We start from the raw sequence: 22593 nt of genomic DNA on the forward strand, positions 1-22593 counted from the left end.
ATAACCAACCTGATTGACTCAAAATGGATTTCCTTTTAATCTGTGCCAGCACACAGAAAATGAAAATCCATGCCTTGGAAGCAGAAGACATTTACACTGCCAGATTTTTTTGCAGCTGCAATGAGAAGGGATGGGGCAGGCAGGCACGACAGCGACCGCACCTGAATTCAGACTGGTAGCCTGGAAGCTGGGGACAGATGGTGTGAAAATGAACCAGACACTGAAAAATTCAACTTTATATCCAGTAAGACTATAAACATACAGTGAGTGAGCATGAGATTTATGCTGAAATTACAGTGGAATTCCTATGGATGATTACACTTCCAGCCCAAGCATGGAAAGCACATCCATCAAAACGAGTGTCACTACATTACCAGTGCAGTTGTCAGGCCTCCCATTACTGAACCCAGTAAATACAGAAGAGGACCACGAACACTTGTGACATGGCTCACCAAAGTACTCATCAGACGGAGGATTCTCCATGTCATACAGCATTTTCTTGGTCAGATGTTCCAGCTCATCCTCAGGCCTGAAGGCAGGAGTGCTTGATGTAGGTCCAGAGCTTGGATACCCACTCTGAAAAGAAAAAAAAGAACAGCCTGTGATGTGGTATAAAAGCATTCACACAGTAAGGGGCTATATTGGCTGCTCAGTGTTGAACTTCATTCTTCATTTAGTGTTGAATTTTTTTTAAGACAAAAGGGATTCAAGCAAGTAAACACCTTACTTAATGTAATGAAAATGGACTCTGAAGAACATCCAGTGAAGTAGTATATATCCTCCTAGAATGGGAAATATACTGTGCCTCATAATTAGATTATGTGCTACTGGGTAGCACATAATAATAAAAAAAAGCAGATTATTCCAAGAATAACTTGATATAAATGTTCTCCAAAACTGCAAAAGGCTTTGGAAGCATTTAAGTTCAGACTTGGTAAAAGTTCCCATTACTTAACAACACAACATAAATGATAATTCTCCCGTGGTAGAGTACACAGACAAAGACAGATGATCCCAAGGTGCTAGTTATGTTCTCTTCTTGTTTGTTTTGACACAAATCCTGCTGTAAACTTTAGTGAGATCAGGAGCTGGTCCACAGATTTTTAGTACTAGAGGTACAAAGGTTTTAATATGTGTGTAGAACCCAAGATCTCTTGGCCTTCATAAGCTAACAGCCGCACACAGTATTTGCAGCCTAAGAGAGTCTTCTCCCTGGAAAACACCAAAAGTATGACATATTTTGAGAAGCACAGAAATAGTCTTGTGCCTCGAAGTTTCTTAGAAGAAGCCAAGTTTGGTGTCCATAAGGAGGAACTCAGTCATCTCAGGATTAAAAAATGCTGACACCAGCTCTCCTTGTGTGCACTGCTTTCTTGAAAGACTTGCATATGAAAACTAATTTATTTATAAAACACATAATTTCAGTAAAGCAAGTGATTTTATTGATTAATTGCTGCCTACATCAAGGACTGGACCTTTGATATGAAACAAGGAAACATTTTTCCATGCTCCATAACTACTTAGATGGCAAGAAAATGTAAAATCACTGCAGAAACAATACATTGACCACTTCTAGGGACTACGTCTGACATGATGAATCTTTATTGAGCCAGTGATGTTCAACAGAGAACTGCAGCTTTAAAGCACTGCACTTCAAGAGAATTAGCTATATACTTCCATGCATTTTTCTTTCACCCAGACTCCCTTGGCCAGAGCTTTGTGGCTTTTTTAGAAGGGCTAGTCTACAGCGACTTTATTAGAAATAATATATAGCATAATCCTAAAAAAAGTTTATTAGTAAGTCAATTAAAGTTGTCAAATGTAAGACATTTTACCTTGGAACAACCTGTTTTTTTCCCTTTGCTCTCTTGTTCTTGAGAACCAATCACGAATCTTTCCTGAACATATATTTTAACAGAAGTGCAGCCAAGGATTTATTAGCTTGAGAAATCAATCCAAGCTTCTAAAGGTTCTATTCCAGGTATTGCACCTATTTCATTCAGTTTCCATGCAGAAAAGAATGACCTCTGCCATTCCATCAACAGAGACTCCTTTCCTAGACTTTGCATGGAGAAGACAGCATGGTCTGAAGCTGATAATGGTCCCCATCCCTGTATTTCCCATTAGTCATCACCAGCCTCTTCTGCTGGGCTCTGTCCACACATCATTTGAAACACCGCCTTTACCCTTGGGCCCTGTAATAGACATGGACAAAAACAGAAGGCACAAGCCACAGTCTGTTCACAGAAAAGGGCAGTGAGATACATGGAGCCGAAGCATTTGCTCAGTATCACACATGGGCTCTAAGGCAAAGACAAATCCTGCATCCTGGCTGTTGGGAGCCCTACATTTTCCAGCCTCACTCACTGGGACTCTACCTGCCGTTGCAGATCTACACTGAACATTCTGCAACCCAAAGCCACTGCACCTGCAGGCTTTGGCAGGAGGTCAGTGAAGCCTCTCCCTCATTTCCATGCTGGCTTCCCGTAACTCCCAACTGGGGAGCCCTCCATAACTAATTCATACGGGCTTGGATTAGGCCCTTTAAAATTAAAGACCAAAATCTGCAGATTTTCAGTTTTGTCTGACTCTCTCTGGTTTTGGAGGCCACACTGCCTCATACATACAATAAATAGGCTGCTCTCCTATTTTATCTACATTGCACTTTTCCAAACCAGGCAGATTTGCTATCCAGTACCCAATGTCAGCAGAAATAACAAATACCAACCACAATGTTATGAGACACTTGGACTTATATTGACTAAAATGCCATGCCTTTTTGACCAGCCTTTAAGGAGTGCTAGGCACATCTTTTTCCTCCTCCCATGGCATATGCTGACAACGTGCCTCCAGGAAAATGCATTTCATGAATATGAACATGCTGTTTGCTGGGACACGCACACACACAAACATAGAGAGGAAAGTGTATCCTTAGTCCAATATAAAATACTTGTTTCAGCAAAACAGTTTCCTTCCTCCTCCTTTGTTATGTCAGGGTAAAAATATAACTCTGGCTTGCCTTACAAAACAGAGTTGTGGTGTTGTTGTTTATATTAAACTTCCTCTATTTTCTCCTGATCTGTACAATAATCAAGGCTGTCTAGAAATTCAATTTGCTGTCTGATCTACCAGTTAACTAACTTCATGCATTCTCTTTTCCCCATGCACATACCTCAGTGCACACAAATACCCACATCCTTAGCTAGACACAGCTCAAAGAAAGGGACTGCATTGACTTGCAGACCCAAAGCACCACTCTGTCTGGGTAACCACAGAAGCATCAGGGATGATAAACTGATCCACAAAAATGGAAAAGAGCCCAGTAAAAAAGCTGGCACGAGGAACTGTGCTTTGGAAGCACAGGCACCTGAGTGCCTCCTTTGCTACTGAGATCAAACACCAAGCAACCTCAGAGAAGAGAAGATTGCAGGAGCAAGCTCAAGAAGAAAAGAGGATTGCATAGCATGTGCAGATGCAAAAGCATTCCTAAATAAACACTGTCCTGCATACTTAGTTGGGATGTTAAGAAAAACACCAGCACTTCCAGGGTTAAGCCCTGTAGAAGAATGTAGAAGCCTTTGTAGCATTCATGCTACAAAGGAAGTGAGCTAATTGCTTGTGCCACTATCAAAATGCTGCAACAACATCTGGCTCATCTTCCTTATTAAAGTTCAGTTCCTGAAAAGCCAGGTCAAAAGAAGCAGTCGTGTGGAATCACTGCATAATTATTTTGGTACACAACACTGATACTTGCTTCAGTGCTTCCCTGGCACATGTTTTCTACTACAGACCTGTCTCAGATGTAAGGGCTGCCCAGAAAAGGGAGCTCTGCAGTCAGTGTGGTGCATTTGCCAACAAGAACCTTCCCCATCCCCACATAAATATTTACCCATATGGGTAAAAACTGCAGTGCAGAATCTGCAAAGTCATCTGAAGATGATGCTGTGATGAATGCACCATCATTCAGAATACACTGTATGTGGTCATTTTTCTTGTCCATTTGCAAACATTGTAGAAGAAGCTTCTTCTCTCTGGGAGAAAATAACTTCAATTACGTGTTCCCAGTTACAGAAACGTGGAAATTATCTTCTTTTCAGAAGGTAGAATTAGCTGAATTTGGAATTGAAAAGCAGCCAGAAACATCTTTCACTGATAGCTACTTTCTCTTCACTTTTTTCCTCCTGTTTCAACTGCATGAAGTTAGTCCTTTCATTTCACTCACCAAAACTAATAGTCAGTTAAATAGTATTGCAGCATAATTTTTTGTTCAACGGTTTGACAAAGACCACATTTTTAAAGAATTTATTGACTATCCAAAGCCATCACAAAATTTCAGAGCAAGAAATCCAGCATAGTGCCACATCTCTCATGAGTTGTGCTCCCAAGGAAGTATCAAGACTGCCTACAGCTGTAATTCAGTTTATAATTAAGGCCAACTCTTACTGAGGAGATGCATTAGAAAAAAATATTTTAATTCTTGATTTATTTTCCCAGTGAAAGGTTACAGCTGCCAGAGTACATAAAGATTCCTGAAGAGAGGATTCTGCCTGGAATCCTTGCATCATGCACATTCCTGGGCTTATTCCTGGTCAGAGGATAACTCATCAAGATCCTCTGAAGAAACTGCCCTGCATGAGGAGATATCCACTGACAGTCAGTGCCCTCCAACCCACACCAGAAGACCAAAATTTCAAGTGTTGGGCTGCCAGGAGAGAGGGCTCTTCTGGGCCATGCCAGAGTGGAACAAGCCGCTGGTTCCCTAGCTGCCTACCTGCCCTGCCCCTCACAGCAAACCAGCAATCCAGAACGTGCAGTTCTGCCAGCAGAGCCCTCATTTGTTTAACACTGCCTGGCTTTGAAATAGGACAGTTTTGTAACTGCTTCAAAGCTCTAGAGGATATTTTTCTTTATTTTTAAACTTCGTTATTGCAACTGTATCCTCACTTAACTATCCATGCACATTGCCCGTCCTAATCCTGCTAAGCTCTTAGTTTCAGTGATCTCTTGTGGCATTAAGCTACACAGAATTTGAGTAATAATAACAATAAAAGTATTTTCCTCTGTTTTAGCTCCACAGCCAGCAATTTTGCACAATTGTCTCTTTTTTTTTTTTTAACACTGTGAAACTGGGATGCAGACAGGTAGAAGGGGAGGTATCTTGTTGATAATTTTAAAAGACAGTAGAGCCAGAATGCAAAATCATGATAGAATTGAGACGTTTCCTGGACTTTTGAAAATCAGGCTGCTCATACAGATGCCTATTTTGACTCACCAGAGCAGAGCTTTTAGCTTACAGTCACGAACCCAAAATCTTGGTCTTTGTGTACTAATACTGAATTCAACAGGCTCACCATACATGCACCCTAATTACGCTGTAAAATGGGTTCAGCAATACTTCTGTCTTAATTAATCAGTGCTGTGAAGCTGTTCAAGCTTCTACGACATAAGTGACTACACAGAGACAGAGCCTTTTATTAACCATCAAGCATGGTAACAAAAGAACATCACTGTTTTGTCCTTGGATTGTTTCATGCTATTATATGTAAACAGACTAAGTAGCTTTTCTTGCTACTCTTCATATTCTCACTAATGTTTTGAATCTGGAAGGGCTGGTTATTTTTTCTAGATATTATAAAAATGGGATTCTCTGTAAACACCACCATCTGCTTCTGGCTTCTGCACTGAGCATGACTGTGTTAAATGACACCTTCCACTGCTATTCTGGCGAGTCCTTGCTTCTGCTGGACACTATGGACTGTTTATATATTCAGAGTTAACAGCAGATGTGCAAGATTTTTATGGAGCAACACTGACCATTTCTCATTATGAAATACAAAGTAGTGGCTGGTTCTCCAAGTAATAAATATTTTACATGTTATCTCAGGAAACAGCAGATTTAAGCTATATTTCACATATAAAATACTACATTTTAATGTCCCATTGGTGCTTCAATGTATATACAGAAACAAATGCAGCAGTGCCTGATCTTGCCTGGGGCCTCTTGGCCCTATCATTACACAAATATGCTTTACTTGTCAAGGCTTATCTCATATGAAAAGGGGAGCAGGCTGTTTTGTTTTGTGTTTTTCCATTAACCCCACTTATTTTGGTAATAGACATTTTAGGCATTTAAAAAAAAAAGCCAAGAACTCAAGGAACAGCTGGATGGTACTACTGAGAGTGAGAATGAGGCACCGTTTTTATACCCATATGCAAATAAAGAGAATGTACCATTTTAGCCCTATGGTTTTGGCTAGAAGAGCTCAGTCTGCTCCATAAAATTGTATCAAGAGGTCCTGTGCTTACTCATCTCTTTGTTTCAAGATCAAAGGCTTTATTCTGCTCCAAGCTGCTTGCCTTGCCACATCTCTCTGGGCTCAGAGTCAAGCATTCCCTTACTCCCATGGATCATCACCAGCAGTAAAGACCCTACAGGCTGCCTCTCAACTCCCCTCCTCTTCACATCATAATACTGGGGGCTTCCAGGATGGCCTTCAAAGCACTAATTAATTAAGCATTATATTTACTACTATCAACAGGTTAAAATCTGTACTTCAGAGTAGGAGCCATAAACTTCCATATGAGACAACAGTCCCACTGCTTTGATCCCAAGCTGCACAGCACACTGCTGTACAAGCGTTTGAATTCACTTTTTGACATTTTGGCTATAGGTCCTGGGGTGCACAGAGCATACAGGACTCCTTGCTTGGGCAGGTGATGAGCCCCAAGATCTGTACAGGGCTCCTTTGTGCCAGGTGGCACTACTGAAAGATATCAAGCTTTGAGGGGCTCCAGTGGCAGTGATTGGCACTCCAAGGGCTCACCATCAACCAAGCCATATTCCCATCTAATAGAACAAGCACAGAGGCAAACCTAATAAAAATGGAAATGCTTCAATATTCATACTGATGAAAAGAGATGCGTGACCTGACAAAGTACTCAAGTCACTCAGATGATTCACTGCCACAATAAAATGACTCCAAAGCGTATCCTTCTAGTACCACCTTCCCTCCAAAGCCTACCCTTCCAGAAGCACCTTCCCTCCAAAGCCTACCCTTCCAGAAGCACCTTCTCTCCAAAGCCTACCCTTCCAGAAGCACCTTCTCTCCAAAGCATATCCTTCTAGCACTACCTTCCCTCCAAAGCCTACCCTTCCAGAAGCACCTTCCCTCCAAAGCCTACTCTTCCAGAAGCACCTTCCCTCCAAAGCCTACCCTTCCAGCACCACCTACTCTCCAAAGCCTACCCTTCCAGAAGCACCCTTAAAATCTAAGGAAATAACTGAGTTTTGACCTTTTTTTAAGTTTTTCACTTGCACAACCTTTCAGAAAGGCAGAGCTGAACGATTTCCACAGACACTGGGGGGTGACACAGTGTGATGGGCTCACACACACGGCTGGCATGGCACCCACAGTGCCCTAGGAGCTCCCCAGCACTGCCTGACCACCACTGACCCCCAGAGCTGGGGCTGGACCCGGTGCTCAGTACCAGCACCACCTGCCCTGTGGTTCAGCTTTGGCACCCAGTGAAAAAACAGGCGGCCCCAGCTACGGGGCCTTAGCAGGTAACAAAAACAGAAGTGCCATGGCATCACTTGTTTCAAAAGAAAAATAAATCTCACCATTTTAATGGTACTAATTTTGCATGTGAAACTTGCATTCATACTGTATTAACAGTTTAAATATAGCTTTCTTGCCAGAAGCCTGAATAGGCTAGAAAAGATACTTAAAATATGCAAATTGTGTTTCTGTTTTAATACACAAAGAAACCTAAAATCATATCACTTTCCATCACCAAGACAGGTTTTAATATAAGGTTTTTTCATGTGAAAACTGTAACAGCAAACAAATGGTTAACCAAGTGTGTTTAACCCACTATCTGTAGTCTCACTTTTAGTCAACTGTGACATGGGCCATTACACTTCCCAGGACACCAATGACTTAAATGAAGACTACATATTTTGCTTAACATTAAAAGATTATATATATAAATTACAGTAAAAAAAAAAAAAGGCTTCTCAGACTGGAGCGGGAGCTTGGTTCAACATCCATAGCATTGGAGGGTAGGATTCCTGAGCTTTATCCTCAGAAATATTCTTAACCAGTCTGATCCTGCACCCTGCTGTTATAAATGGTGTTCATAATGCTTGGCTGTCTCAAGAGAGTTTGAGAGGCTCAATGAACTCTTCATTACAAAATGCTTTGAGATCCTTGAATGAAAGATGCTCAATGAGTACAAATCATGACTATTAATAATTACCTTTACTAGCCAAGATTGTGCCTCCTTTCAGTCACATCTGTCTAGATTTTGTCTTTTAAGATTATAACATCTTCAAAACAAACACTGGTCTCCCAACATGCCCTCAGTCGTCTTGTATGAATAAAAGTGATAAGAATAATAGCTGAGGAAACAATAATGTGGCAAAAGCAAATTACATTCCTGCTGGACTCACAAGCTTCTTCCCTATTTCACAACTGGGAGACTTCTCCATTTTACTCGTGTACCAATCCAGAATCACCTGTTCTCTTTTCCTAATGTGTAGCTGCTTTCATTCTAAGAGCTTTCCTGTTTTTCCTTTAACTTTGCACAGGCCATGGTTCTTGAAGAGGTTACTGGAGGGTGCCAACCCCTTTTAACAAAATGGGCACAAGTTCCTTTGGAAAGAAGATAGGGAGCTCCAAACATGTCAGAGAGTGTAAGCACTGAGTACGACCCTTCATTTCACTTTCAGTCTGTCAGGGAAAAGGAGTCAGAAATTTAAGAGACATCTGGATTCTGTTCAGGCCATCTTATTGTGCTCACCTCTCAGTCAAGGTGTGCTTCAAGGGTGACAAAAAATTTTCAAAGTGACATCTTTTCCAGCGATGCAAGAGAAAAGAGAACTTGCAAATAATAATGAGAAGATTGCTACTTATCAAAGTCAGAGGAAGACCTCATTTGCTTGCACCTCCAGGTCTTGTGGTGAACGACTGTAGAGAAGATTATTTAAAGGATACTGACACAGCTCAAGACAATATGTAAGTAGTAAAGATCAGAGTTCACCTCATCTCTACTTCAATTAAAGCACCTCTATATTTTATACCATCTTTATGGATGGTTTTGTTGCTGAATTGCTTTATTGACCTTTAAGAGCCTGAAGCTTTACTGCACTTAAAACAACTAATTCTCCTCATGAAGAGCCCTCTGCAGGTATCTGTAGGTCACCTGGATCTCAGCTCAGTCATCTAACATCACGTCAAGTACCATTTGCAAACACGTTATTTAATTCATGAGGAGCAATCGCCCGGCCCATCAGTGTTGAGCAGACCACACTGCCACCACCAAGCCCTGGCCTATCTATCTCCAGCCCGAGATAGATAGATAGATAGATTTTGTGAAGAGCCTCTTCACAAAATTACCAGGCTGGAGTTGGTCATCACTGGTGATTAAACACTTAGAGAACCCTTTACCTTCTGTTATATGGAGGTCCCCACCAGAAGCAGACAGTTTAGCACAGACCTGGCGCTGCTTGCTCACAGGAGAGTCTGGGGAAGGGTTTCGCAGCCAGCTCCCAGTGCAGCTGCACCCACAAGGCATTAGCTGCACTTGAGGTGCTACTGTGATGCTGAGCAACATCAGGCAGAAGACAGGACACACTGGCAGTAAGGAGAGACGTGGTGAAATTAAACAGTGCCATCAGGAACAGAGGGAGTAATACACAAGAAAAGAAAGAGGAAAGAGTGAAGGGCTGCAGCCTCAAGCGAGTGTCATCTTGATAGCCTAAGCACTGCTGCTTTAGAAGAGACTTGCACATGTTTCACTATCAATTACCTCAGATAATCAGAAATAATATTTTCAGAACAAAGCAGTGCCAAATTCTATACTGCACTTGGAGGAAAAAGGCCAGGGTAAATGCCCGCCATCTAGATTATAATTTATTTCATCCAATGTACTTACAAAAATGATCTCTCATTTGGCTCACAGCAGTAGAAATTTCTCAACAAAGTCATAATTCTCCTGTAATAGAGTCCAGGGCAGTAAAGTATTACTCAAATAAAAGCTCCAAGTCTCCCCTGAAAAACTGTACCTGCTCAGGAATTTCCCATAATCACATGGGAGGGGAGCTGAGAAAAGGGCAGCAAGAGGAGAGGAATGATTTTTCCTCAGAGAGCACTGCAGGATGAAGACCCAGCTCATCACAACTGGTGGCCAAATCGTGGCAGGGAGCCAAAGAAGCAGGGATTATGTGCTATCAAAAAATGCTGCAGGAAGTTTCACCATGGCTATTCAATATTCAAAGGGTTTCAACCTTTTGCTTTCAACCTGCTGGAACAGGAGTGATTTGGCTGTTCTACTCCTGTTGTGGATCCTATGAATCCTGCTTGTGCAGAGGGCAGGTGATAGCCCTTGGAGGGGAAGAGCCCCAGGAGCAGAGAGGCGAATGAGGGCTCTGGCAGCATGGGGAGGGAGGCAGGGGAAAGAGCAAACTAGCATTTAGCAACACAAATACAGCAATTTAAAAAGGCAAAACTACTTTAGTTCAGCAATAAAAAAGGCAAGAGAGAAGTGCTGGTAGGAAGAGGGGAAAATCATTCAGAAGGCAGCATGCAGTAAGTGATTTGAGCCAGAGCCCAGCATCAAAGGGGAGGATGGAATGAGGCAGAGAGGATGGAGAACAAAGTACAGCCTGCCAGCTTCCATAGCTGGCAAGAGTCCATGCAGAGAGGGCACATGGAGATATGCACCCACCAGAGGAAGACTGGCTTAGGGAAGACCAGTGTACAAAGGAGCAATATGAAATGGAAGGGTAATAGCACCCTCAGAGCAGGGAACAAGCAGGAAAGCAAGATCCAAAGGAGAGGTATCAGTGTCAGCTGATTTTACTGAATAATTTCCTTTCTACAGGAACTATCCAATGCCAACAAAACCCTGCAGTTTCAGTCTATAGGATTGGTCAGATGCTTCCAGACACGCACATGTATGTGTGAGTGTGTGTGTGTTTTTGATGGGACAAGAGACACCCAGGGCAGAGCACTACACCCTCAGTGTCACTTTTGATTCCTTCCTGGAAGTTGTATTTGGAGTTTCAGTGTCACATGATCCTTCTTTCTACTTCCCCTGCCACATGTAGTGTGTGATCCCACATTTGTCACAGGCATGCTTTCCAGCCAAACAGAAAATTACTTCTATGGCCATGATGCTTAAGATGGTAAATGCACAGGGGCTTGTGCTGTGGGGATTGTGCTACCTATGGAATAAATGGCAAGGAGAAGGAATTCTGCTTGGCACTGGAGACAGAAGGGAGTATGGGATTCCCCAGATTCAGAGCTTTTCTACTACTTTTCCTCATCCTCTGCTTTCCCATCAGCCTCTCAAAAAGCCCCAGGATCTTGGCAGCCAAACCAGGCTGTGCACTAAGGAAGGGAACATAACTTCCCCAGCTGCAGCCTCTAAGGCTGCTGTCATCCTGAGGGCACAGTCACTGTACTGACATACAGACCTAATGATCTACACTGTTCAAGGCATCAAATGCTTTAAGAAACTCCCCCTGTTCAGAAGGCCACGTTCAAGCTGTATTTCTGTGCCATCTTTTGTGTGAGGCTGGGACTGACTCTGAGGAGGTCAGGAAGAGCCTGATGGCTCAATAAATGAGACACTTGGGAGAGTGAGTCAAACTGACAGCTCAACAAGATCCATGTTTAGTTGTCAAAACATTCCTTCATGTACAGAGATGCAGCTAAGAAGGCTGTCCACATCCATCCTGGGCTGGGGACAGGCTTATCTCACTAATTGGTTGAGCAGTACTTCATGGAGAATGGAGTGAACCGGCAGAGGTGGTGGCATTTGCAATTAGAGCTGAGGAGGCTGAGAGCTGTGGCTGGACACAACACTGTGCCTGTACCATTATGATGTATACATTCACTTTGTCCATGAACCATTTTCATGCGCTGTTCAGCCACAACAGCAGCAGCCTCCTGTATTTTAACAACTTAGAAGCTTGCAGACTGACTGACAAAAGGGGAAAAACAAAGGTGTATATACATATATATAAATTTTGCTGAATTTACTTGAAAAGGATGGGCTAGACATTCAGATGGTGCAAATCAGAGTTGCTCCAGGGAACTCACTGATTTACACAGCAGTGGAGAATCTAGCTCAACATGCCAAGGTGAGCAATGTAATCAGGTGTACATTGGCTGGTTGAGAGGCACTATTTGAGTCAACAAGGCTGTCCAAACCTAGACCAGACTAACTGCAGCCCCCTGAGCCCTCAGCTGCATTTGTCTCTCACAGAACAAATGACACAGGGAGAAAACTTGCTTCCAGACTACCAGACCAAGAGTGAACACCGCAGACAAAGACCCCACTCTCTGGGGAAATGGGTGATTGAAGCCAGCTTCCTTGCAGGTGACATTCCAGGGTTCACTTACAATTAAGTTAAAAGTCTCTGTTCCCATCTGTGGGGGACGTGTCAGACTGGCTTTTATGGGCTCCTGTTACCAACTCCCAGTTCAAGCTAACATGTTTTTCAGGGCCTCCTCTCTCCTGGCTCCTTTTGAGGAGCTGGCTCCCTCTTTTAGCGGATTTTCAGAGGAAGCATGCCTCCTCTACCTCCTTCCTCATCTACACTTTTTCTAAGAGCCATGCAAATTTCAACAGCATGTCTAGAAAAACAGTTGAGAACATCAAACACTTTACAGAATCCTTCCTCTTCTTTCCCTCTATACAAAGTATTCCCTCCATGCTCTCTTTCTGCCCTTCTGCATTAGTTTTACACTATTAAATAAGAGATTCAGGCCCCCTCCCCGTGACCCTCATCTGAAAATCACTCACACACTTTAGAGGGTTTGCAACACAGAGGATGAGAAAGTGAGGCCAGCAAAGTGCTGGAAGGGATTGCCTGGGGAGAGTCTGTGATTTCCATCACTGAGGCTTTTCAGAGTAGGAACAAACAAATATTTGTGAAGAATAGCTTAGGCAGAGTTGATCCTCTGAGCAGCAGACAGATCTTAAAGTCTGTTCCAGCTTCACTGTTTATGCTTCTGTGATTGTGATAGCAGTTGTGACATATTCTGCAATGGAGTTGAGCAAAGCCAGCTGAAAGCCCTATGGATCATCTTCAGGGCTGAAGCTGCTTACAGGAAAGGAAGCTCATATGCAGTGTTAAGTTACTTGGTGGTTTTGCTCCAAACACTAAATCAAGGAAAGGTTGTTCAGCAATGGTAAGACAAAGAAGCTGGGTCCTAAGCAGGCCCTGCTGTGCTTTTACCATCTCCAAAATGCTGTATCTCCAGCTTTGAGTCCAGGTGCATGAGGCAGCACATTCAGAGCACCCACTGTATGGGCAGTAAATATTTGTGTTAGACAAACAACCGGCTTCTTTTGTCCTAGTCCTCAGGAATGCCCATCTGGCACTCAGTGCTGAATCTCTATTAAAACCTCCCAGAAGCTAGACAGGATGCAGTGAGTCTGGCCAGGAGCATGGAAATGGCAGGCAAAAAGCATTCAGAAAATCATCATAGGTGCCCCAGACTGCAAAATACTCCACACGTCTGTTGTGCAAAAACCCACGTGTGTCCGCAGTGGATTGAAGGAAAGAAGTAACTCCAGAAACACTGATGCCAGCTCTCCCTGCAATACCACCTTCTGGGGAAAACAAATGGTAGGGGAGCTATCTAACCTACTCATTGCAAAGTCTTTATGCCACAAGACGGTATTTACTAGCTGGTACCAGACAACATTCAAGCAAGAACAGAAAGTCACTTTCCCAGCGCTCCTTGTGAATTGCTCCCATCTGGGCAAGAGAGCAATCCAAAGCCCTTATGCCCATGACAGCGCTGCAATCACACGCTTGGTGTTTTACACCCAAAATAGCGGCAGCCAGACCACGGCGCGGCTCGCACAGCAATGCAGCTGCGCTGATGAAGACGAGCCACTGGAAGCGGTGCTGGGGGCGCGGGTTGCTAGGGAACGTGGCAAAGCCCTGCAGATTTCCTCGCTGTCTCTTTCCCCTCTTCCCATCTCGCTCGCACTGTGCCAGCATCTTCGCCCCGAGAGTGCCGCTCTTCCTGTCTGAAGTGTGCAAAAACAAATCTGCCAGCAACAATGGAGCACGATTGCTTGGCATGTGTTCCCGAGGAAAGAAATCGCTCTAGCCTTTGATTTTCAAAGGCAGGCAGCTGACGGGTCGGGAAAAAACTCCATTCTCCATTTTCTCCATGTCTGTGTGTTACTTCATTCCACCTGTGCGACAGTTAAGGGTGGGTGGCAAGCCCAGGTGGCACAACTCAACAAGCTGAGTTTGTGGGAGCTGTGTCAGCTTGCAGATGGCAAGACTGGTGCCCTGAGCGTCACACTGTGTCCCCTGGACCCCTTCACTTCCCCTAACATGCTCCTCCTTGGGAGTGGCTGCAGGAGCCAGCACAGTTCTGCAAATGTGGCTGGGCACTGCATGGTGCTCCCACTGCTCCAGTGGCCAGCAGGGCTTATGGAAAAGGGCACACAAGCAAAGGAAGAGCTACCAGAGAAAAGGGAGGGAAGGGAAAAGACATTTCTGCCTTCTTAAAAAAGAGCTGGGTGAAGGAGAGATCAGTGACCAAGGTGGAAACATAAGGCTTTCCAGTATTAATCAATCTTTAAACAATTTGACTGAATGATTAGGAAATGCAATGCTCCCTACTGAGGCATTAGAGATTTATATTTAGATGTTAGGTGTTTTTTTCCACCCTGCATTATTTTTAGCTACTCATTGATGCTAGGCTAGTGGTGGCTGCTGTTAGATCGATGAGGCTCTTCTGTGATGGCAGCTGGGTGAAATATGCCAGTAGGAAGTGGGATATAATTAATCCAGGATGCTGCCTGGAATCCCTGCCTGCATGAGGAGATAGTGGGACAGCAGAGCAGTGGCTGGTTCCCCAGATTTGTACTCACACACCAAGGCTGCAGGCCTGGACAAATGTTCTTCAATACCAACAGGGACTTAATTAAAACGTAAAAGCAGCAGAGATGAGACACCTAGCAAGCTTGTGTAACTAAGAAATAACAAGAGAGAAAAGATTTAGAAGTGATTTTGAGAGACTGCTTAACAAACTCCTTTATCCCAAGAAGAAATAAAATAAAGTATGTGTTTGACATATTAGACATGTGATTCTGGAGACAGAGGAAGAAGCATTTCATTCTCCTAGTAACAGCACACCACAAATCTGAGGTATCACAATGCTTGTACTCATAACGCTCTTTGGACAAAAGGAAAATCACATGATCCCCAGGGCAGGCCAGACCTGAAATTTCTACCCATTGCGGGGCTGCATCTTTGAGAAGAACCATCACCTGATAATGAAGGAGTAAAAAAAATCCAAGAAATGCAAACCAATAAAATGCTAAATATTATGTCAAAAGACTAATTTCTTCTTCACTCCAGGTAATTTGTAATTAGACTGCTTTGAGATAGGAGGATTTCTGTTTCTTCCTAAGAATAGAGCCTCTTACTCAGTGTGACAGCATGATCTCTTATCTCATGACAAGCCAGGCAAGGATGGTCAAGATCTCATCATGAACTTTGCTCAGCAGCACACCAGCAGCACACCAATATGCAAATAACTTCCATGGAGTCATGCTATGTATCACGTGTCAACCTCTCCACAAACAAGGATGAGTCTCATTTTATGAGGGACTACAAAAAGCTGAATGCAAATGCATGTCTGTATGTCAGCATTCCTATCAAGAAATTGCCTTGCACCTCTGTGTCATCCTCCAGAGACCTTGGAGAAATACCTTAAAAATGAGAAATAGTTCCAGCATCTCCTAGAGAAATTGCGTGAATGCTACTATCTCACCTTCATTTCCCCTTTAATCTGCATTTCAAAAACTATATTCACCTGCAGACACATGCTAGGTTGATACATGTCAGACACACTTTACTCTTCAGTTCAAGCCATATGGTTCTAATAACAGTGGCTAACAAAGGAAGAGTGTTTTCACTTGTAATTTTTCAAATCTCATCAAAAACTGGTACAACACAGAACACTGCAGACTGCAGCACAGCACATGTGCTCAGTCACATTTTGCACTGCTCTGCACTTGCTCTGCTAATGTCCCTTAATATTCACAACCAACTCAGTATCAAGTGCAAAAAGAAAGAACAACTCTGTGTTTGCAGAAATGGTACCTTAAATTAAAACAAGCAATGCAATTGCAAGTTTATTAAAAGTGCATTTGGAATCAGAGCCCTGCAGCAGACTTTGGAAATAGGGAGGAACAGAGGACATCAAGTTATCTAATGGGCTTTTGGCAATCATTTTACATCACAAATAAATTTTCCAGTAATACAGAGACAAATGGTCAAGGCCAACCTTGACATCTTGGTCTTGGCATACCTCTGTAGCTAAAATCATCTATTGGGCACTTCCAGGAAAGACAGGCACTAGATTTCTCACAGAGGAAAATCAGCAAATAGCAACCATAGCTAACTTAATCAAGCTTAATGGAAACAAAGGGTTGTGACTGGTATTAACACTCTGGTCTAGTGGTAGGGGATTTCCAACTAATTTATTGTGGAAAAAAGTAGCATTCACAAAGTCATCCATAGAGTACATACTGCAAGAGAGCATTTAATACAATAGCCTGGCATCATCTGACCCCAGATGAAAGAGTAAGAGGATACATTTACACTGCACATGACTTCCCCCTCCAAGAATGCACCTCAAGGCAGTGTAATCTTTTAGCCAGTGGTGTCCTCAGCTTGCCACAACTCCTGTGCCAATCTGCCACAAAAGCAGAGGTGTGTGCTTGCTGAGGGGAGCTGGATCATGGACAGCAATCCAGCATGCTTCATTCCACCACTGAAGCCCTTGCTGTCTTCCAGCTGTCTCCCACAACTCTAAATAAGCCTGAGAGCCAAGCAAAGTCTTCCAGGTGACTTTTTGCTTATGGAAGAGAAACCCATCAAGCCATAGAGAGGCTGAGCTGGCAGGTGCACAACGAGCTGCGGCAGACGGGTGTCCTTGGAGAGCCCAGCAATGTGCACACAGCCAGAGAGGACACACACACTCAAGAGTCACAGCTGATCTCTGGGCTGAGATAAAACCATGTTCTCTGAACCCAAGAAATTCTACAATGAAGACAGGCTTTCCCCAAGGGACAGAGGAAAGGCATAAGGCCATATCATTGGCATAGTTTTCAATTAAAAGCCGAGACATCAAGCCTAACTCAGCACTTAGAGAGGTTTTTCCAGAGGGCCTATGGGGGACAATCTCCACTGAGGTCCATGTCATGAGCTTGACCTGACTGTACACAAACACACCTGAAGAGACAGTTCTTTTTCTCTAGGGACTTCAGAATAAATAGGATCAATTTTATTATCAAATATTTGTCTAATTGCTCAGGGTGTCACAAATTTCAGTGCAGCACTAAACATTCATTCCCACCTTACTGCTATCTTTATTGCCTCAGTTCTTTGAGAGGTGAAATCTTATTTTTCACCTCATGGGTCAGGAGACCAAAAGACAGTAGCAAGGGAAAGAATAAGATAACCATCTGCCTTCTCAAGCAACTGTCAGTTGTCTCTTCTCATTCAGGGAATCCAGCTGTTTGCTGTACGTGCATATTCCTTTAAATACAGATAAGTTTCCATCTGTGGCAGAGATGTTTCGCACAAAGTTAATGCCAGAAGCTTACATTCCTCTTTTAGGGGTCAGATCTCTTGATATACATGACCTCTACTGAAAAGCATCCAACTGGGGACACTTCTTGTTAACATCACAGAAACAATCATTAAAAAGCCAAGCTTTCTAAAATGGGAGTAGGAAAAAAACCCCAACATGTTGCTAATGATCTAAACGGCTCATTTCCAATTATGCATTTTTAGTCCACAATCTATTTTTTCTCTTTTCAGCAGCTTTTGAATTTTCAGACCAGATCCCTGCCAACACCTGCTCTCCCTGCTCAGTGAGTACTAGTGCTAGCACATAGTACTAGCTCCAGTACGAGAACTAGCTGATGCACAGTTCACGGCTGCCTCCCCTTTGCATCCCATGCACTCTCCCAAAGCTGGCTGCTGTGTTTCCAGCGACCTGAGAAGGAATACTTGTTCCCTTCGTAATTAGGATTCACAGTAAATGTGGGAAGCGAAGCAAAAAGAACACAATGTTCAAAGCTGCCACTCATGGTTAAATAATTAGTCAATATTACGCTCAAATGCTGCCTCCAGTGTTCATGCCAATCTGTACAGGGAGACATTTGTCCTTACATTACTTTGGCGCCTCGTTTCAGTAATTTCTATAAGCTGGCAGTCTGGCCTCAGCAGAGAATGGGTCACACCACTTCTAATTCAGATAGATTACTAAATATAAATAAGAATGGTGAGAGATTAAAGGTGGTGAGGTGTTAACAAAGCTTTGGTAAAGTAATAGATTCAGGAAATCCTTTCACCTGATTTTTATAAAGTGGGCCTTGTCTAAAAATAAGGGGCTAATTAGCTGATAACTAATGCAGAACCATAATCCTGTTTTGCCTACATGTACTGCTATAGTTACACACAGAGAAGTGCTGTTGGTTCCCAATGAGAGGGGATTTGATTGCTTCTCCTCACTGCATGGGAACTTACTTCTTTGCACAGGGATACTGTGGGTCTTGGTGGGATTTTGAAATGCTTTCCCCAGCCTGGAAACTGCAGTTTGTTGGGACACTGCTCCATCTCCATGTTCATGTTGTGCCTCCTTTATTGTGGCTGTATTTTTCCCCACAGCATTCGTGTGTGCTAGAAGGATTTCCTGACAAGAGGAGTTGTGATGGCTTATAGCTGATCTAGAGCTGAACTTGATTCTTTTGGAGTGCTAGGTGATGCCTGAATGAATGCTGCTGCTTGTCTAAATAGGCTAACTTAGAAAGAAAGCACAAAGGATTTCATGAGCAATAGGAACAAGTACAGACCAACTCCTGGAATGTTTCTGCGTCACCTGCACAGCCGTTCTCAAACTCTTCCGTCAAAGGAATGGAGACTGTGTCAACATTTAGCTTAATTGCTTAGCAGCTGCCTGGCTCATACCTGGCTAGGCTGAGGAAGTTTCACTTCCACCTCATGTCACCCAGAGGCAGGAGTACTACGGACATGAATTTTCATTCTGTTGTAAAAGAGAAGCAGGGGAAAAGCCAGCACCCCTTCCAGCTCTGCTGAACCATGAAGCCTCTGCTGGGAAGCTGTCCACAGGGAACAACATTATGATCTTAGGCAAAATTTTCTTCTAATGCTTTTCACCAAGGCTGAACTCAGTAAGGGTCAATAAAACAGCCACATACCACAGATGAGGCAGCAAATGGTGATCTGCAAGCATGAACAAGCCCAACCTAACATCAGCTCTTTTTCATAATATTGGCTGCCCCTGGAAAGGAAACACTTCCTCCTGATCCTTGCCTGCTGCAGAGACTATTTCAACTGGGGCTACTAAAAGCACCACTAATAAAACCGAGAGCATCACTGCCAAAACCAAGAGCATGTCCCACAAACAGGCCCTGCAAATGCATCCAGCCAGCTAAGCACCATTCTAATTTATCAGACACCTGCTGGATGTGGAGACTAAGGAGCACTGTGGCAGGGCCCAGACACCCTGCCCAGCCTTTAACACCATGTGAAAGAAGGGAGACAGCAGAAACACTGATAAGAGAACCCTGAAATGATTCATTTTGTCTGAGTTTTACTATGCATGTCTGACAGTGACTTCATTAATCAGATAGCTCACATCTGGATTGCCACTCTCCCCTGGCTGCTCAATCCATCCACACAGCTTGCTGGGGAAAAGACAGTGAGATGGGATCCAAACTAGAAAAAATTATTTGTGGTTATTGAAGTAGAAAATTAATTGCTTTTCCTCCCCTTCTTCCCCCATTCTGAAACACCCCTCCCAGGGAAATTAGCGCTAAGAAGTCCTTGTGAACAAACACATCAAGAGTAACAGAACAGGGTCCATATGTACCAGCAACCAAAAATAAACTGAAGTCCGAAATTCACACAGTCAAGTGGATTCACAATGTCTATCTCTACACCACAGTAACAGATGGTCAGTGAACTGTTACAAGACAGACCAAGACTAGTTAAACAGATGGGCAGTATTATTTTTATACTGGTTTAAAAGTGAATCTTTAAGTTTCCACTAGGTTATCTAAAACACCATCAAAGAAACACACACAATACCCATCCAGCCAAAACCAAATTCCATTAACTCTTTTTCCCCAAGAAGGTACTGAGCTTCTTATGGCTTTCTGATGATGCTGCTAGGAACTGTGGCAAAACCTTCAGAGCCACAAAACCTTGTGGCTCCAGGCTGCCCAGCTCTGGAAGCCCCTCTGGGAGCCCTGCTGCTGCCGAGGGCGGCTGCAGCGTTTGCTGCGCCCCGGCAGCCCCGCAGAGCTCTGTCCAATGCTGAAAGAGCTGCGGCAGCAGCAGCGACATGTGAGCCACAGGGCTCCTGTGACTGCATCCCCTCATCTCTTCCTCAGCAGATTTCACCCCTGTAATTAATTCACAAAGCAGTTGAACTCCACAGCTCAACTCATGCTGGCTGGACAGAAGCAGCAGCATTACAGAGGGTGAAAGGGAAATGGGGCATTTCAGAAAAGACATGCTTTTAGAGACTTGTACATGCTGTGGGAATGCATGAGAAACACCAGAGACACAATCTGACTTTTCATTTTGCATCCTGCATTACTTTTTTTGCAAATCTCTCACGTACAAGCACATTGGGCAGATGCACTTTCCCCTTCTCTGGGTTTAAGCAGAACATCTGGGTTGACAAGAGGGCAGGACACACTGAAAACAGTAAGTTAATTAGCAGCTCACAGTACCTTAAATCACATTGAAAAACCTAACCCAACATTTTCTGAAGACACTGACACACCTCATGTTGGACATCTCAAAAGAACTCGGCTTTAAAAAAACTACTCAACACTCTCAGACAATCTGAGCAGCCCACTCTTTTCAAGGTGGACAGAATAACAGTGGAGACAACCACATTCACCTACTTGCAAGAGAGGAAAATTCTGTAAGTGCCCATAAACTGAAAAAATAATTCTTCCATCCACAAGATGCCTGGTTCACATTTGCCCTACACCTTTTTTTAACAGTTCCTGCATTGGGCAGGTGCAGATCAATTAACCCCCACTTCAAGCCCATTTTTTACAACCAGAGTGAGGCATAAAGGCTTCAAGTGTGACTATGACTCAGGCCCCCCTCAGCATGACTGCTGCAATCAGATGTGGTCACAATCATTGGATCGGCGCTTGGTTTTGAAATTTACCATCCAAATCCATTTCTTACATTTCAAAGTGACCATTATCTTCTCACTGTTTGAAATATTGCTGACTACTGCTATGAAGCTGCAGGGGTTTGCCTGCAAGCCTCAGAAGAGCTTGTACTTGCACTTCTTTATAAAGAAGTTTCACTTTGTGGCTGCATTATCTGTCCAGCTGCCACCAGAAAATAGTGCTAAAGAAAAATGAAACTCTCTCTGCAAGTATTTATTCCTAATTTACTAAAGGCTAACAGTATCTAGTGACAAGACCCAAAAAAGTTGTCATTGAAACATTTCATTTACCTAACAGCTTGAAATCTCCAGGCTGAAGATTATGTGCACGCACACGCCTGTGTACTAAGTCTTCAAATAAAGAAAATATAAAAGCTTTGCAGTTCAGCCACTGGGAGACTTTTAAGCATTCACAGCTTCATCTCTTTGCACATGAAATGTTAATGGGGCAACCATGCAGGGCTGGCTCCACAGATAATTGTTCAGGTAACAGTGGCTTTGTGATACCTATCACTGGGCTCCAGAGGTGAGGGGGCCTGTCTTGCTTCATAGTGGATGACTTCATGTCAGCATGTCACCTTCTCCAGTCAGTTCAGGAGTTCATTACATCTAGATAACACCTTGTTTTCTCTCTGGCACTTGTTTATTAATGCTGCACACAACGTGGTGATTCATCAGAGAAGATGAAGTGGTGTTCTGCAGCAGGCAGACAGCCTCCAGTAGATCCACTGCCCTGGTTGAAGTTCACCACAGGGCTTTAATTTCATTCATTTATTTACTGCAATTCCTGAAAGTCCAGTGCTGTTATAAAACAGCCCTGGTGATGGCACCTGACAAAGATTTACGGCTTGTCGAAATAGATCTGATTTGTTTGTTGTGTAAACAACATTAGAAGTTTGGAAGTTTAGTATTAAGCCTTCAGTTATTAAAATGGCATTCTTAAATAGGCATGAGTAGAGAGAAATCTGCTGAACACATTGTTAGCGTGCCTGATAACCAACACAGGACAGCAGTCTACACTGTGCTGCTCTGTGCTGCGCCACACACAGGACAGAACCTACTGCAGCTCTCAGGCCAAGGGTCAGAGTTCAGGACTCTCTGCTGTGGCAATTAGTTTCCTGAGACCCTTTAGCAATGACAAAGAAAAGGCTTTGTAGTTTTGCTCACTAGTTTAAAATAATCCAATTGAGGAACTGGCAATACCAAAACCTCGTGCATATGTAGTAAAGGCTTTAGGTCTGATGTACCAGAGGTTAACATTGTGAAATGCTTTGCACTAAACTGACATTACTTCTTTCCCTTGGGCAAGTTTGCAACA

General features: G+C 43.3%; 1 protein-coding gene across 6 annotated transcripts in view; it reads right to left on the bottom strand.

The window, feature by feature from the left end:
• The window catches only part of LPP (LIM domain containing preferred translocation partner in lipoma), a 331785-nt gene that overhangs the window by 83652 nt on the left and 225540 nt on the right, over positions 1–22593 (bottom strand). For all 6 annotated transcript variants that reach the window (XM_063167037.1, XM_063167041.1, XM_063167039.1 and 3 more), the window contains one exon: positions 453–576. In XM_063167037.1, coding sequence (XP_063023107.1) covers positions 453–576 — 124 coding nt within the window. The remainder of the gene's footprint in view (positions 1–452; positions 577–22593) is intronic.

This window comes from Melospiza melodia, chromosome 12 (assembly GCF_035770615.1).
Source record: "Melospiza melodia melodia isolate bMelMel2 chromosome 12, bMelMel2.pri, whole genome shotgun sequence".
NCBI lineage: Eukaryota > Metazoa > Chordata > Aves > Passeriformes > Passerellidae > Melospiza > Melospiza melodia.